A 12738-nucleotide genomic window follows, 5' to 3' on the forward strand; every position below is an offset into this window, starting at 1 on the left:
GAGGCTTTAAAGGACGGTGAGGCTTTAAAGGACGGTGAGGCTTTAAAGGACGGTGAGGCGTTAAAGGACGGTGAGGCTTTAATGGACAGTGAGGCGTACAGGGACTCCTCAGATGAAATACTGCATCCAAACAGAGAAATCTGGAGTTCTTTCTGAAACAGTTTTTGTGCTTCCATCATTTTTGAAAACACTGAGTATAACGGGAACGTCCGGTAAAAGGTGTCTGTTGATGACGGACTAAACCAGTTCTGGTAACTGGGTTCTGGTTCTGATGATGGACAGTTTCTGGTCCTTCCTGTCCCCTCTGGGTTTCCTCAGCTGACCTGCTGGTTTCTGGCTCCTACGACCGGACCGTGGCGCTGTGGGATCCGTCCTCGCTCCGCCGGACTCTGGTTCTGAGGGTGACGAGAACCCGCCGCGTGTTTCCTGAGGAGACCAATATCTGATGATTTCTGTAGATCAGCTGATGTGTGTTTATTTCCAGGGCCACTCTGATTGGGTGACGGACGTGTCTCTCAGCGCTGACAGGAAGCTGGTTGTCTCTTCTTCCAAGGTTGGCTTCCTGTTTCTTAAAGACAAACTGGATTCTTAGAAAGTATTCACAGCGCCTGATCTTTTCGTCAGCCTGCAGTATTTTGTTTTAACCAGCAGGAGGCAGAGCAGAGCTGAGAAGTGAAACATGGGTTTGAACAATCTGAAAAGTGTGGCATGTCTTTGAATTCAGCGCTCAGTGGCGCCCCCTCTGGCTGCAGCTCTCCTAGGGTTCATGTTTCTGATCACTGGTTCTGCTGAATGGGTGTGAATACTTTAGGCCAGGGGGCCCAAAGTGGGTCCTGGAGGCCCGGCACCCTGCAGGTTCTATTCTCTCCCTGGTGGCAGTAAGAACCTTTTCAGCATGTCAATGGTCTTCTTAGACCTTCTAATGAGCCATTATGTAATTCAGATGTGATAAACCAGGGAGAGAACTAAAACATCCAGGATGCCGGCCCTCGAGGACCCACTTTGGACACCCCTGCTTTAGGCTGTCCTTCGGCATTGCTGCGTGTTAACCTTTGACCTTTGACCTGTAGGACGGCAGTGTCCGGCTGTGGGACGTGCAGAACGTGGAGCAGATCCCTGAGGTGATGCAGATCAAAAGCGGAGAGGGAACAGGGGTCCAGATCCTGAAGGTGAGGACGTTTTCTGGTGACCCGGTTCTGGTTCTGCTCACCAACATGGTGGACTAGCTCTTCTGTGGTTGCCATGACGACTCTCTCGCTGTCTCTGTCTGCAGTGTGAAGAGTGTGGAAGGCCGTTCCCGGTGTCCAGACTGCTGACCTCTGACCTGCTGACGCGCTGCGTCTTCTGCCGCCTCAAAGCTCCGCCCACGTTCCGCCTCCAGCCGCCGCCATCACCCTGCCCGTCTCCTCTGATTGGTGGAGAGCGCAGCGACGTCTGATGAGCTCAGAAACAGGAGCAGAGTGAGCATCCCATGTTTGCTACGTACAACATCTTCGAATGGGCCCGGGGATGTCACATGATGCGTTACCATGGTTTCGAAGCCTTCAGAACAACATGATGATGCTGTGTCACATGACCCATTCAATCCTTTTTCTCTGAACTTTGACCTTTGACCTGCTGTTCTTTTCAGGTTTAAATTTGAACATTTTTCTAATTTACATCATTTTTGTTTAGTTTGTTTCATTTTAGGTTTGGAAGTGAGAAAATAAAATGAATAAAATCTTTCAATAATATAAATACAGATTAATTACAATGACCAGGGGGCGGGGCTTCCTCTGCACCGGTCTGTGTGATTGGTCTGAAGGAAACAGGGCTGTGCTGGCTGCCCAATCAGTCGCCAGCGTCTCATGAGTGGCATCACAGGAAACAGGAAATGACGTTCTGGTCGTCAAAGAGTCAGAGTTTTCTTCATTGTAGTGGCTTTTGCTTTGTTCAGTAAGATTAATAATTTACAGATTATTAATCTTATTTCTGTAGATTATTAATCTGCAGACTGACTGTGCTGCTTGGTTTAACTTTGTCTCTTTTGCTTTCTCTCTGATTTCCATTTGGGTTGATAAATCTACCATCTCCAGGAAACATTAATCGTTTAACATTTTGAGTCCCTTCCTTGGTTTCTTTTTATGGAACTGCTAAGTGAAATATTTTGGAGTAAAGAACTGAAACCAGCAGCGACATGAACAGGAAGTAGAAACGACAGCAGCTGAGAAATTCATGGGTTTTATTGAGCAGCGGCGGTGTCAGAAGGTGCTCTGCAGCAGGCAGCGGCAGCCACAGCCGGCCGGACACTCGTCCTGGCGCCGGAACCAGTCCATCATGTGTCCAGTATGGCCGCCGTGGCCGCAGCTCAGGCAGAAGTTGGAGGAGCCGCGCACGGCGACGTGGCACACGGCGCACTGGAAGGTCAGCCGCTTGCACACGGCGCACTGCGTCCCGCGCGCCTGGCTGCGGCAGTGGCAGCAGTACAGCCCGAACTCTGCAGGGAAACAGACCCGTCAGAACCAGAACCAGACCCAGCCGGACCGTTGAGGGAAACGTACCGATTCCTTTGTGCGGTTCTGGCGGGCCGGCCGTGAACTTGAGGACGTCGGCCCGCTTGTCGCCCAGACCCCAGCGGTACAGGATTTCACCGTAGCTCTTCTTGAAGTCGTCGAACTGCAGCGTGTTGGCCGGGTCCAGCAGCCTGGCAGGAACAGGAAGTGACATTGTCTCAACAACAGCTCCGGCTCGAACATCTGTGACTCATCATTTTTTGTGACCGCAGGGGGCGATAGCGTGCAAGTACGTCTTAAAGACCAACAAGAACAAGTATTTAGGTAAACTGCGTACATACTGATACAGCTGGGATGGTAACCTATTACCGTCGCATCGACGGAGAAAATAAGATGTATTATTTTGTATTTGAGGCTGAACACTGTCGGACCGTCACGTCGTTAAAATATGTAAACCAACTGTGGCTGTTTAATAAACTGGTGCTCTGGTAGTTTTTAACAGTTTTTAGTGTTTCTGCTGCCGCTTTGTTACAGTCACATCTCACTTGAAATAATATTTATCCCTCAAATAACCAAATTCACACAAGTACGTTTTCAAGACGTACTTGAACACTGTCGCCCCCTGTGGTCACAGAAAGTGATGGGTCACAGATTTTAATGCAACACCTGTTCTGCTCGGCAGGTCCAAAGGAAGACTGAAGCCTTGATTTAGAGCCGAGGAGGAAACTCACCTCTTGTTCATGTCGTGCAGCTCCCGCTCTCGCTCCCGAGGGTCCGTGTAGCTCTGGTTGCCATAGCGATATTCGTCAGGAGAAGACTCCCCCCAGGGAGCGCTATGCTCGGGGTCTCTGACTGAAACACAGACAAAAAGGGTTGGAGCTGTGGGAATTAGGGCGGCCAGCAGGGGGAGCTGCGGGGGTTAGGGCAGCCTGCGGGGGGAGCTTTAGAGGCTCACCTGTGGTCCAGGTCGCTGCGATGGAGTCGGAGGTGCTGGAACAGGAGCCGGACGTGACGGAGCTGGAGGTGTAGCTGGGCTGAACACAAAGGAGGAACATCACTGAATCTGCTCCAGGCTCAGCAGCAGGGGGCGCTCCAACCACACGCAGACTTACGTATCGGGAGTGGAGGCGGGAGCCGTGGTGTCCGTACAGCGAGCAGCAGTCAGGGGGCGGAGCCTGAGTCCTGAACACGCTGCAGAGCATGGCCAGAGTCTGGACGTCGCTCATCTGACTGTAGTGATCCAAACTGATGGGTTGTAATAGAGAAATCTCAGCTTTTACGTTCCTCCACACCAACATATGATCACCTTCTGCAAACTCACAGCGTCTCCAGCAGGTGGCGCCCAAATGGGTGTCTGGCCCAGGGCGTCTCTGTGTCCGGGTCAGAATCTGGACTCAGGTCCTGACTTGTGGCAGCAGACGCCAGAGCCCAAACCTGCACACCATAGACTGTGTGAAGGTTGTGGACCACCAGTAGACCACCAGTAGACCACTAATGGTCAGGCGGTGTGAATGCTTCTGAGAACCTGTGAGGAGATGCAGGTATGCTCACCTTGGCCAGGTCTCTGCGTCCCACTGCGAGTGCTGCTGCTGCGTTCTTCTGACACATTTCCTGAATGTCGTTCATATTCAGACTGAGGAAGACAAACAGACATTCAGGTTGGACGGCCCGATGGCATCCGCAGGAGAGGACACAGTCCTTCATCCAGACTGTCCCACAGCAGATGCAACCACATGCCCCCATCCTCACTGCGACAGATTGTAAGGGTTCTCTGTGAGGCGGACATTGGCTTTGTATCCAGAGGATGGAGACAGCTGGTTCCGGTCTGGGGACAGGGACAGTGTCTCTGAGAGACATGTGAGGATGCAGGGACTCACATGTAGCTCTCTCCCAGAGCCTTGTGCACAGGCAGCAGGCAGGAGATCTCCTGGATGATGACCTTCCCGGCCAGCTTGATGGGTCGGCTGCTGTACTCTGCTCCTTCCCGCTTCGTCTTGAAGCGCCGCGATTTCTGACGGAGACACGGACAGACAGGAGGACGGGGACGGCCGGCCGAGGAGACAAAACAGCAGCTGATTAAACGGCTTCAGGATCACAGCAGAGGCTGTTCACACTGAGTGTCCGGACCACCGGAACCACCGCAGGATCTCTGGATCCAGGAAGTGGGCCTAAGGTGCACGGATGGGTCTGGCAGAACCGTGTTCTCTGGACCCGATTCACCAGCAGGTCCAGGCTGCTGGTTCTGCTGATCTCAGTGTGAACATCTCGTCAGCCTCAAGAGCCAAATTACTTCATAGCAGGTGAGACACAACTCACCTGGACAGGTCAAAGGTTAGTAAGGACAGCAGGCAGGAGTTACTGAGTTAGCTTAGCTTATGTGTTCAAAACGGACCAAGAACCACCCAGTCCAGAACCCCCGGGTCGGTTCTGCTCAGCTCAGAGGGAAAGGAGTTTCCCTGGAGCCTCTTTGGGCCAGAAATTACATTTTTTTTGGCTCTACTGGCTTTTATTTGAAAGTGGTAAGACAGGAAATCTGGTAATGAGAGGGAAGAGGCAAAGGTCACCTGGCTGGGAATCGAACCTGCGACAGCCTTATGTGGTCTGTGCTTAATGTAACCAGGATAATTTTTCTGTTAAATTCAGTTTTTTATTTGTCTATTTTGTTTGATCTAATTTTATTTATTTTTATTTAAAGATTAAATTAAAATCCTCCTTTCCTTAATTTAACACAAACCAAGCGAGAACATTCTTCTCGCGATGTTTCAACGTCATGTGACAGCTGCACGTCAGCGTCCTACCGCTTATATTGCTGCTGAATCGCACCCAGGTAGGAGACGCTGTCGGACTCCGACGTGCAGGTAGGCTTCTGTTCCCAAAGCGGTTTTCAAATGTGGATTGTACATCTATCAATGGTGTGCCTCTGTTAACTTACAGACGTGAACATTCGGCTAAAAGTTGAAACGATCACGGTTTGTCAAGAGGGAACTGGTGAGTGTTTGTTCGGGAGCTAGCATGCTAGCACTAGCCTCCCCAGCTGTTAAGTAGCTGACGCCGATCTAAAGCGCATTCAAATTGAAATGCTTATTGAAACTATTGTGAAAAGAGTAACTTGAATTTGCATAAGTTGCATTTAATTATGTAAACTCCTGTAATTAGAAAATACATGATGATTATTTAGGCCCGTTTACACAGGCCAGGGGTGTTGCAGACCCCCCCTCCGCTCAAGGAGTGGCTGAAGGGTTGAGATGCATCACGGATTGTCTGGCTTCATGCTGACCAGACTGGCGAGCTGACCGTATGAGCGGATCCGGAGATACAACACCTATCATCTGTGAAAACTTCCGAACTGGTTGGAGATTCGGCCCAACAGTCTTCACTGACGGAACTGGATATTTATTTTTTGTTTTTCCTTTCATCATCAACAAAGATTGATTGACTTTCTTGGATTAAGGAACCCTTTGAACTCTAAATTGTGGACTAATTTGTATATATTGTAAATATCAATACAACTCACTGATTTTGCACCATCTACTTGTCTGTGTTTTTACAATTTGCCACCTCCTCCAGCAGACGAACCTAGTTTTTAAGAAATCACTTGGATTGACTTTAATTTGGATTATTTCAAATCCTAATAATCCTAGAATGTAACTTGGGTTACATTAACCACTGCGCCACCACAGCACACCCAGCTGTACTTAACCCTAACCCGCCCAGCGAGGAACACAGCTCACTACCTGGGGTAGAACCGGACCGAACCGGACCGCACAGTCACTGGTTAGACAGAGACTTCCCAGTCGAAATCACCTTGTGGTCCAGTTTGATGGTTTCTTCTTGTTTCAGCTGGAAACAGTCCAACAGGAAGTGGTTCCCAGTTAGGAACCAGTAGCTCCGCCTCTTCCTGACCGTCCGAACTGGACAACAGAACCAGGGTCCAGTCTGGTAGGTTCCTTGTGGAACAGAACCAGAATCCTGGGTCTTGCAGCAGTCCACATCAGCATGTAGCTGTGGGTGGAGCCTGCTGACCGGTACCACTCTGTGCTGTGATGGACCGGTTCTGGAGGAACACCAGCGCTACCTCCAGGAACGGCGGGGGAAGCATTATGCTTCAAGGAAATGGGTCAGAACCATAAACCCGGTTTTGGATGGTTCTGTGTTCGCTCCATGGAAAAGCCTGTTAACAAAAGAACCGGGCCGGACCAGGTGGCGCTGGTGGAAACCTCTCAGCGCATCGCATCATCACTGGGAATAAATCCAGGCAAGCCCAAAATTATTCATACCCCTGTCGGGTTTGACGTTCACCCAGGAAGTTTAGTACCAAGACAGCAGAACCAAGAGCTGAAGGTTCTGTCCAGGTCCAGTACCTGAACCTGGACAGAACCTGGAGGAAACAGCTTTTTATTGTTGTGAGAAAAAAGATGTTGGATTTTGGTTCTGATCCAGAACCATCGACAAGTTTTCCCTTCTGATGAGAACATTGGACCTCAAAACTGTTGGGATGTTTGAGCTGCAAACAGAACCATCTGGACCCGGTGACCGGCCGCCGAGCCGGAACCGGGCCAGAGCCCAACACACAGGTCAGGATGAACGTGATGATGATGACGATGATGATGATGATGTGCGGTTCAGTGCGTTAGTGGAGGAGAAGCAGCCAATCAGAGTCATGCAGGTTAGAACAAGCTGAGCACTGGAGGGCGGGGCAGAGAGCTGTACCGGCCAATCATGGAGGGTTTGGACAGACCAGCGGCGGGAGGCGGACATGGGAAGCTTCTGATTGGAGGAGAGCGGGAAGGAGGCGGGGCCACAATGATTGGTCGAGAGGAAAACAGAGGAAAAAAACACAAAGGGAAGAAAGAGAAGCCAATCAGGAAGAAGGTCCTTCACTTCCTCTGCGTGGTTACCACGGTTACCAGCTCTACCCTCAAGGGTTAACCTCCAGTTCTGGAGTCCGGCCCACCTGACGGATCCAGTGCAGCTGCTAGGTCAGCCCCTGAGTTCTGAGCAGACTGGCTCATCTGGACTCAGATGGTCCGTCAGAACCAGAACCAGACCAAACAGAACCAGAGGTACCAGTCGGCAAAAAATTCTGCAGACGACCCAACAACAGAACCACCACAGCTCTCAGGTTCTGTTGATCACCCTGACCCAGTTACTGTGGTCTGTGGATCCTGCATGCTTCGGAGGCAGAGGTTCTGGATGGGTTCTGGACCCGTCCGTGTCTGTGGTGCTGACCGTGTTGTCTGCTGTCTTCCGATGTTCTGGTACCGATGAACAGAAGCGGGTCGGTTCTGATTCCATGAGGAAGTTCTGTTCCAGGACTCCATCAGGTTCCTCTATTGAACCTGGTATTTTTCTCAGAACCAGAACTTTCTGGGCCCGGTTCTGAAGGAGAAGCTCCATCCTGACTCCAGGGCCTCCTGCTGGCTGTTAGTGGTACTGCAGGTTCTGTTGGGTTGTGACCACCGCTCTGCGTGACTGTGTGTGTGTGTGCGCGTTTGTTTGTAATACCTTGTGGGGACGATTTTCCTGACATATACTACATTGTGGGGACCGGAGCCTGGTCCCCTCAAGGGGAAACCCTGTTTTTGGGTCAGGGGTCAGAGTTAGGACTAAGGTATGAATTGAGTTTTGGTTAGGGTTAGGAAAGGGGTAAAGGTCAGGTTTAGGCTGTAGAAATGAATGGAAGTCAATGGAAAGTCCCCACAAAGATAGCAACACAAACATGTGCGTGTGTGCGTGTGTGTGTGTGTGTGTGTGTGTGTGTGAGTCTCACCCGCTCCTTGTAGTAGAAGGAGGAGATGGAGACAGTGTCCTTGTCGGACCGGGTCGGGCTGCCGCTGTAGAGCCGCAGCGTGTTCTGGGACTCGGAGCGCATCTTCATCGGGGTCAGAACCCCGCTGTGGTAGGCGGACAGCGCCGACAGGGACCTGAGGGAGAGAGGACGGCTACTCAACATCTGGACCTTGTGGTTCTGATTCCCAGCCAATCTCTCCTTGCAGAAGCGGCCCGGCCCAATCAGGACCTTCCAATCGGACAGCTGGTTCCGCCCGGTCCTCACCTGGGCGTGGGCTCTGTGGGCGGGGCCGAGCGGTGCATGGTGATTGGTCGGGTGAAGTAGACCAGGCAGCCGGTACCACAGAACCGGGCTCCGGAGGTCCGGGGGAACGGGATGTTGGCGTCCTGAAAGGAAAGTGGTTGTTACGGCGATGAAGAGCGGGGAGCGGGCAGTGGGCGGCGGGCAGCGGGCGGCGGGCGGCAGGAAGTCACCTGGTAGGAGCCGTAGGTGTTGGTGACCCGGGGAAACGCCTGCAGGGACGGAGCCACGGGATTGGACAGGACAAACGGGCCGGACGCCGGACCGTCCTCCTGGGTCTGATGGACAGAGACAAAATGCTGAGGATGGCGCCGCCCGGTTCTGACCTGGTTCTGACCCAGTTCTGACCCAGTTCTGACGCTCTCACCATGTCTGACTCCAGGCAGGAGACGAGCTGCCGGACGCACGGCTCCAGGCAGTTCTGGTTCCGCTTCACCTTCTGCAGAGACGTGTCCATCAGGACCTGGACACAGACAGCTGGACTCAGGTTCTGGTCCACACCGGGCCCTGTCCGGATCCAGTCTGGTTCTGGGCCCCCCAAGATCTGCTGAAGGCATCGGTGAGGTTCTGCGGTGGGTCAGGTAAGTGGACCGGACCAGACTGAACGGACCCTCATCACTCAGGAGTTCAGGCTTCTGTTTGTTCTGACAGAACGGTTCTGGTCCTGGTGCATCAGGACCAGCTGATCCCTTTGGGCCAGCCGGTTCTGGTCCTGTGCCATCACTGACCTTCTGGATCTTGGTCTTCATGGCGGAGGGGATGGTCGTCGGGGCGACGAACTGGAAGGAGGGCGCGGCGTTGTTGGGGTACTGGACCGGAAAGTTGACCACCAGGTGGACCCGCTGGCCGCCGAAGTGGGCCGACACCACGCAGCTCCGGTTCCGGGCGTCCATCTGGGGACAGACGCACAACCGGGTCAGTCAGCTGGCGGAACGGGCCGGCAGAACCGGGCTGAGGACGAAGCCTCACCTCTACATTGACGTTCCGGATCTGCAGGTTGACCAGGGAGAACTCCTGCTGCAGAGTCTGGGCCAGACCAGAACCGGCGGTCGGATCCGGACGGCTCACCGCCTGACCTAGGAGGAGAGGTCAGAGGTCAGGCTGGACCAAACCTTGATGTTCAACCTTTGACCTTCGGCCTTTGGGTGACGATCTGCCCTGAGACGGAAACATTCAGCTTTCAGCTCCGCCACAGCAGAGACCCGGGTCGGCCCAGATTGTCTTTCCTATGCCAGCCGGGTCGGCCACATGACGGAGGAGCACTTATCTGGACCTCAGGATGGTTCCCTCCTGATGGTCGGGTCGACCCGGTTCTACTGGAACCAGAACATTTAACATTTTCGGCTGGTGTGGGTCTCAAATGCTTCGAGGACCTGTTCTGCTTCTGGTCCAGTTGATGGTTTGTTGGACCAGAACCAGACCCAGACCTGGAGCTCTGGGTTCTGCTCCAGGTCTGGACTGTCCCCTGTCGGCTGATGGTCCAAGGTCACATCAGCCGACGTTCTGGAACAGTCAAATTCTGTTCATACCCTGCGGGCCGTCCGAAGCTGGATCCCCGCCCTGCTGTGTGCCCAGGGATTTCTCCGTCTCCACGGCGATGGACACGTCCTCCATCAGCTCGTCCACCAGGTCACTGACGCACAGCTGCAGCGGGAGACAGGGAGCGGCCAATCAGAGCGCGGTGACGCCTCGTCCAGCTCTGATTGGCCGCCAACCGACCTTCTGCAGCTGAGGTTCCACCCTCCAGATCCGTAGCGTCTGATCTCGGGACCAGGTCACCAGCTGGAAGTCCCTGGACCCTGGGGGACAGGAGACACTCAGACTGTTTGCCCCAGGCTGTCTGAGGGGGCGGCAGACTGGGGGACGCTCACCTTCCTTCTGGGGACGCCACTGGAACTCCAGGACGACGTCATCATGTCCAACAAAGGCGTGGACGGGACTGTTGAGGTCCAGAATGCTCCACAGCAGGAGACTATTCTCCCGCCGCAGCTGAGGGACCATGACGGTGACGAGACCGCTGGAGAACGGCTGGGGACAGACGGGGACAGGGTGAAACAGAGGGACGTGGGCACAGACCGAGACATAGACGAGTGTGTCTCACCGTGTAACGGGCCTTCCACACCGGCACCTGGCAGGACAGGACGCTCAGGTACTTCCTGGGCTGCCGGTAGTCCCAGAACTGGGGACAGAAGGGAAAGGGTGTCTCATCAGGACGCCGTCCTGATGAGGCGTCCTGATGAGACGTTTAGGACAGCGTGTCCTCACCCTGACGGAGTTGTCTTGGCTGGACGTGGCGAAGACAAACTCGTTGTCTCGGTGCCAGTCCAGGCCGTGGATCTTGGACAGGTGAGCGGCCAGGTACTCCACCGCCGTGTTGGGTTTCTGTGGAGACAGGAGGACAGGTCAGAGTTCATCCAGCTGCCAGACCCATCCCAGAACCCGCCGGACATCTCACCCTCTTGTCCCAGATGCGGACATCTCCGTCATGGCTGGACGCCAGCAGGTGTGGGTTCCTCCGGTTCCATTTCACCTGGGCGGCTCCGGCTGGAGGGACAGTGGGACAGGGGACAGGGACGGTGGGACAGGCACAGTGGTCAGCAGTGTGTTCAGGGAACTTGGGACCGTTTTAGGCTGAGGACTCACCAACAGCAGACAGTGCCACTGTGGGTTTGCGAGTGTCCCTGTGGAGACGGACAGAGAGACATGAGGACAACAGGTCCAGTGTCTTCTGAGACCGGTTCCGGTCCGTTCCCGGGTTTTCATTCTACCTGGTGTCCCAGATGTAGATGTAGGTGTCCACTGAGCTGGACACCAGCAGCTCCGGGTCGAACCAGGACCAGTCCAGGTCGCTGCCGGGACAGACACAGTGAGTCTCACCTGTCCCCACCTGTGGACAGGTGTGGTTGCTTTGTGTCTGTCACCTGATGACCCGGGTGTGTCCCTGCAGGGACGTGTGAGTCTCTCCACAGCCATCCCTCCAGGAGTACAGGTCCACTCGCTGGTTGCTCTGGAAACGTAGGAGGAACATTCAGGACCTGGACCCCAACGTCCCACCCAGTCTAACATGGCAGTGGCAGCATCATGCCTGGATGTGACTTCATGAAATGGTCGGAACCATAAACAGCCGGGGATTCATTCATCAATCAATCATCCAGTAATGGTTCAGAGCCTCCAATAAAAACCTGTTTGGACCGGACCGGATCGCAGCAGAACTCACCGAGGCGGCGAAGATGTGAGCCTGGGACCGGTGCGGGTTCCACTGGACCGTCCCCACGTCCCACTTACTGTGGCGACCCATCTTACGGGACGGCTCAGACGGAGCATCCAGGTTCACCAGGTAGAGGGAGCGCCGGCTGGACGGGGACAGAGAGACGGACAGGGGACAGCAGCTGGTGATGTCAGACATTGAACATGATCTTATAACAGAGACAAAGATCATGTCCCTGGTTCCAGCTGGTTCCGTTGGTTCCAATGGTTCCGCTGGTTCTGTGGTTCCATTGGTTCTACTGGTTCTGCCTCTCAAACAGGATCCAATAGCCTGGTTCAAAACTGATTCAGAACCATTTTGACTGGTTCTGATGTTAGAGCTGTAGGAGCCATCTGGGCCGGACCACAACCCACACTCCTGTCCTGCCATGAACACCTCCAGAACCAGAACTGGACCAGAGCTTTGATTTACTGCATAGCCAGTTATTGATCAGGTAAATTAATTCTACAGATTTTTCATCTGACCGTTTAGTCTCTTTCTATACAAAATTAAAAATTTGTTGAAATGCAAACAAAAAAATAATTTAAGGAAGGAATCAGAACCTGAACTACAGGAATGGACCGGCAACCGGAGCTTACCCAGACAGCACGGCGTGGGAGCCCAGGCAGTCCACGGACATGGCGGTGGCCTGGAACACAGCACAGACCACAGGTCAAAGTAGGGCTGGGTGATGTATCGCGATATTTTCTATTTACGGTAGTTAAAATGGCTATATTACAACTACATAACTATATAACTGAACTTGCCATTCAAATAAACTTTCGCTGTCAAATTCACTGCGAGTATGGTTTGTCCGACACCCTATGAATGCATCACTAGCCCCTCCCCCCTCCCAACCTGAAAATGTTCTACCAATCACGCTGGGCGGAGAAAACAGAGAAACAGCA

The 12738-nt window shown here is 53.4% G+C and overlaps 2 protein-coding genes across 3 annotated transcripts in view; one reads left to right on the plus strand and one right to left on the minus strand.

The window, feature by feature from the left end:
• LOC103132346 (WD repeat-containing protein 88) overlaps positions 1–2104 on the plus strand; it is a 13609-nt gene extending 11505 nt beyond the window's left edge. Inside the window, exons 9-12 of the mRNA XM_007544134.2 lie at positions 319–401; positions 485–553; positions 1071–1169; positions 1274–2104. Coding sequence (XP_007544196.1) covers positions 319–401; positions 485–553; positions 1071–1169; positions 1274–1438 — 416 coding nt within the window. The 3' untranslated portion in view covers positions 1439–2104. The remainder of the gene's footprint in view (positions 1–318; positions 402–484; positions 554–1070; positions 1170–1273) is intronic.
• Positions 2105–2204: 100 nt separating this feature from the next.
• Positions 2205–12738, minus strand: part of wdr59 (WD repeat domain 59) — a 22323-nt gene continuing 11789 nt past the window's right edge. Inside the window, exons 2-27 of one of the 2 annotated variants that reach the window (XM_007544128.2) lie at positions 12430–12479; positions 11801–11936; positions 11505–11590; positions 11352–11432; positions 11227–11264; positions 11039–11127; positions 10849–10965; positions 10685–10762; positions 10455–10611; positions 10303–10382; positions 10113–10227; positions 9553–9659; positions 9312–9476; positions 8951–9046; positions 8757–8861; positions 8548–8669; positions 8263–8416; positions 7203–7259; positions 4370–4503; positions 4044–4125; positions 3814–3926; positions 3605–3737; positions 3448–3526; positions 3224–3344; positions 2541–2683; positions 2205–2476 (exon numbers count right to left, since the gene is read on the minus strand). In XM_007544128.2, coding sequence (XP_007544190.1) covers positions 2241–2476; positions 2541–2683; positions 3224–3344; positions 3448–3526; positions 3605–3737; positions 3814–3926; positions 4044–4125; positions 4370–4503; positions 7203–7259; positions 8263–8416; positions 8548–8669; positions 8757–8861; positions 8951–9046; positions 9312–9476; positions 9553–9659; positions 10113–10227; positions 10303–10382; positions 10455–10611; positions 10685–10762; positions 10849–10965; positions 11039–11127; positions 11227–11264; positions 11352–11432; positions 11505–11590; positions 11801–11936; positions 12430–12479 — 2874 coding nt within the window. In that variant the 3' untranslated portion in view covers positions 2205–2240. The remainder of the gene's footprint in view (positions 2477–2540; positions 2684–3223; positions 3345–3447; positions 3527–3604; positions 3738–3813; positions 3927–4043; positions 4126–4369; positions 4504–7202; positions 7260–8262; positions 8417–8547; positions 8670–8756; positions 8862–8950; positions 9047–9311; positions 9477–9552; positions 9660–10112; positions 10228–10302; positions 10383–10454; positions 10612–10684; positions 10763–10848; positions 10966–11038; positions 11128–11226; positions 11265–11351; positions 11433–11504; positions 11591–11800; positions 11937–12429; positions 12480–12738) is intronic. The other variant, XM_007544130.2, reaches the window with a different exon arrangement.

This window comes from Poecilia formosa, unplaced genomic scaffold (assembly GCF_000485575.1).
Source record: "Poecilia formosa unplaced genomic scaffold, Poecilia_formosa-5.1.2 Scaffold1005, whole genome shotgun sequence".
NCBI classification, from domain to species: Eukaryota; Metazoa; Chordata; class Actinopteri; order Cyprinodontiformes; family Poeciliidae; genus Poecilia; species Poecilia formosa.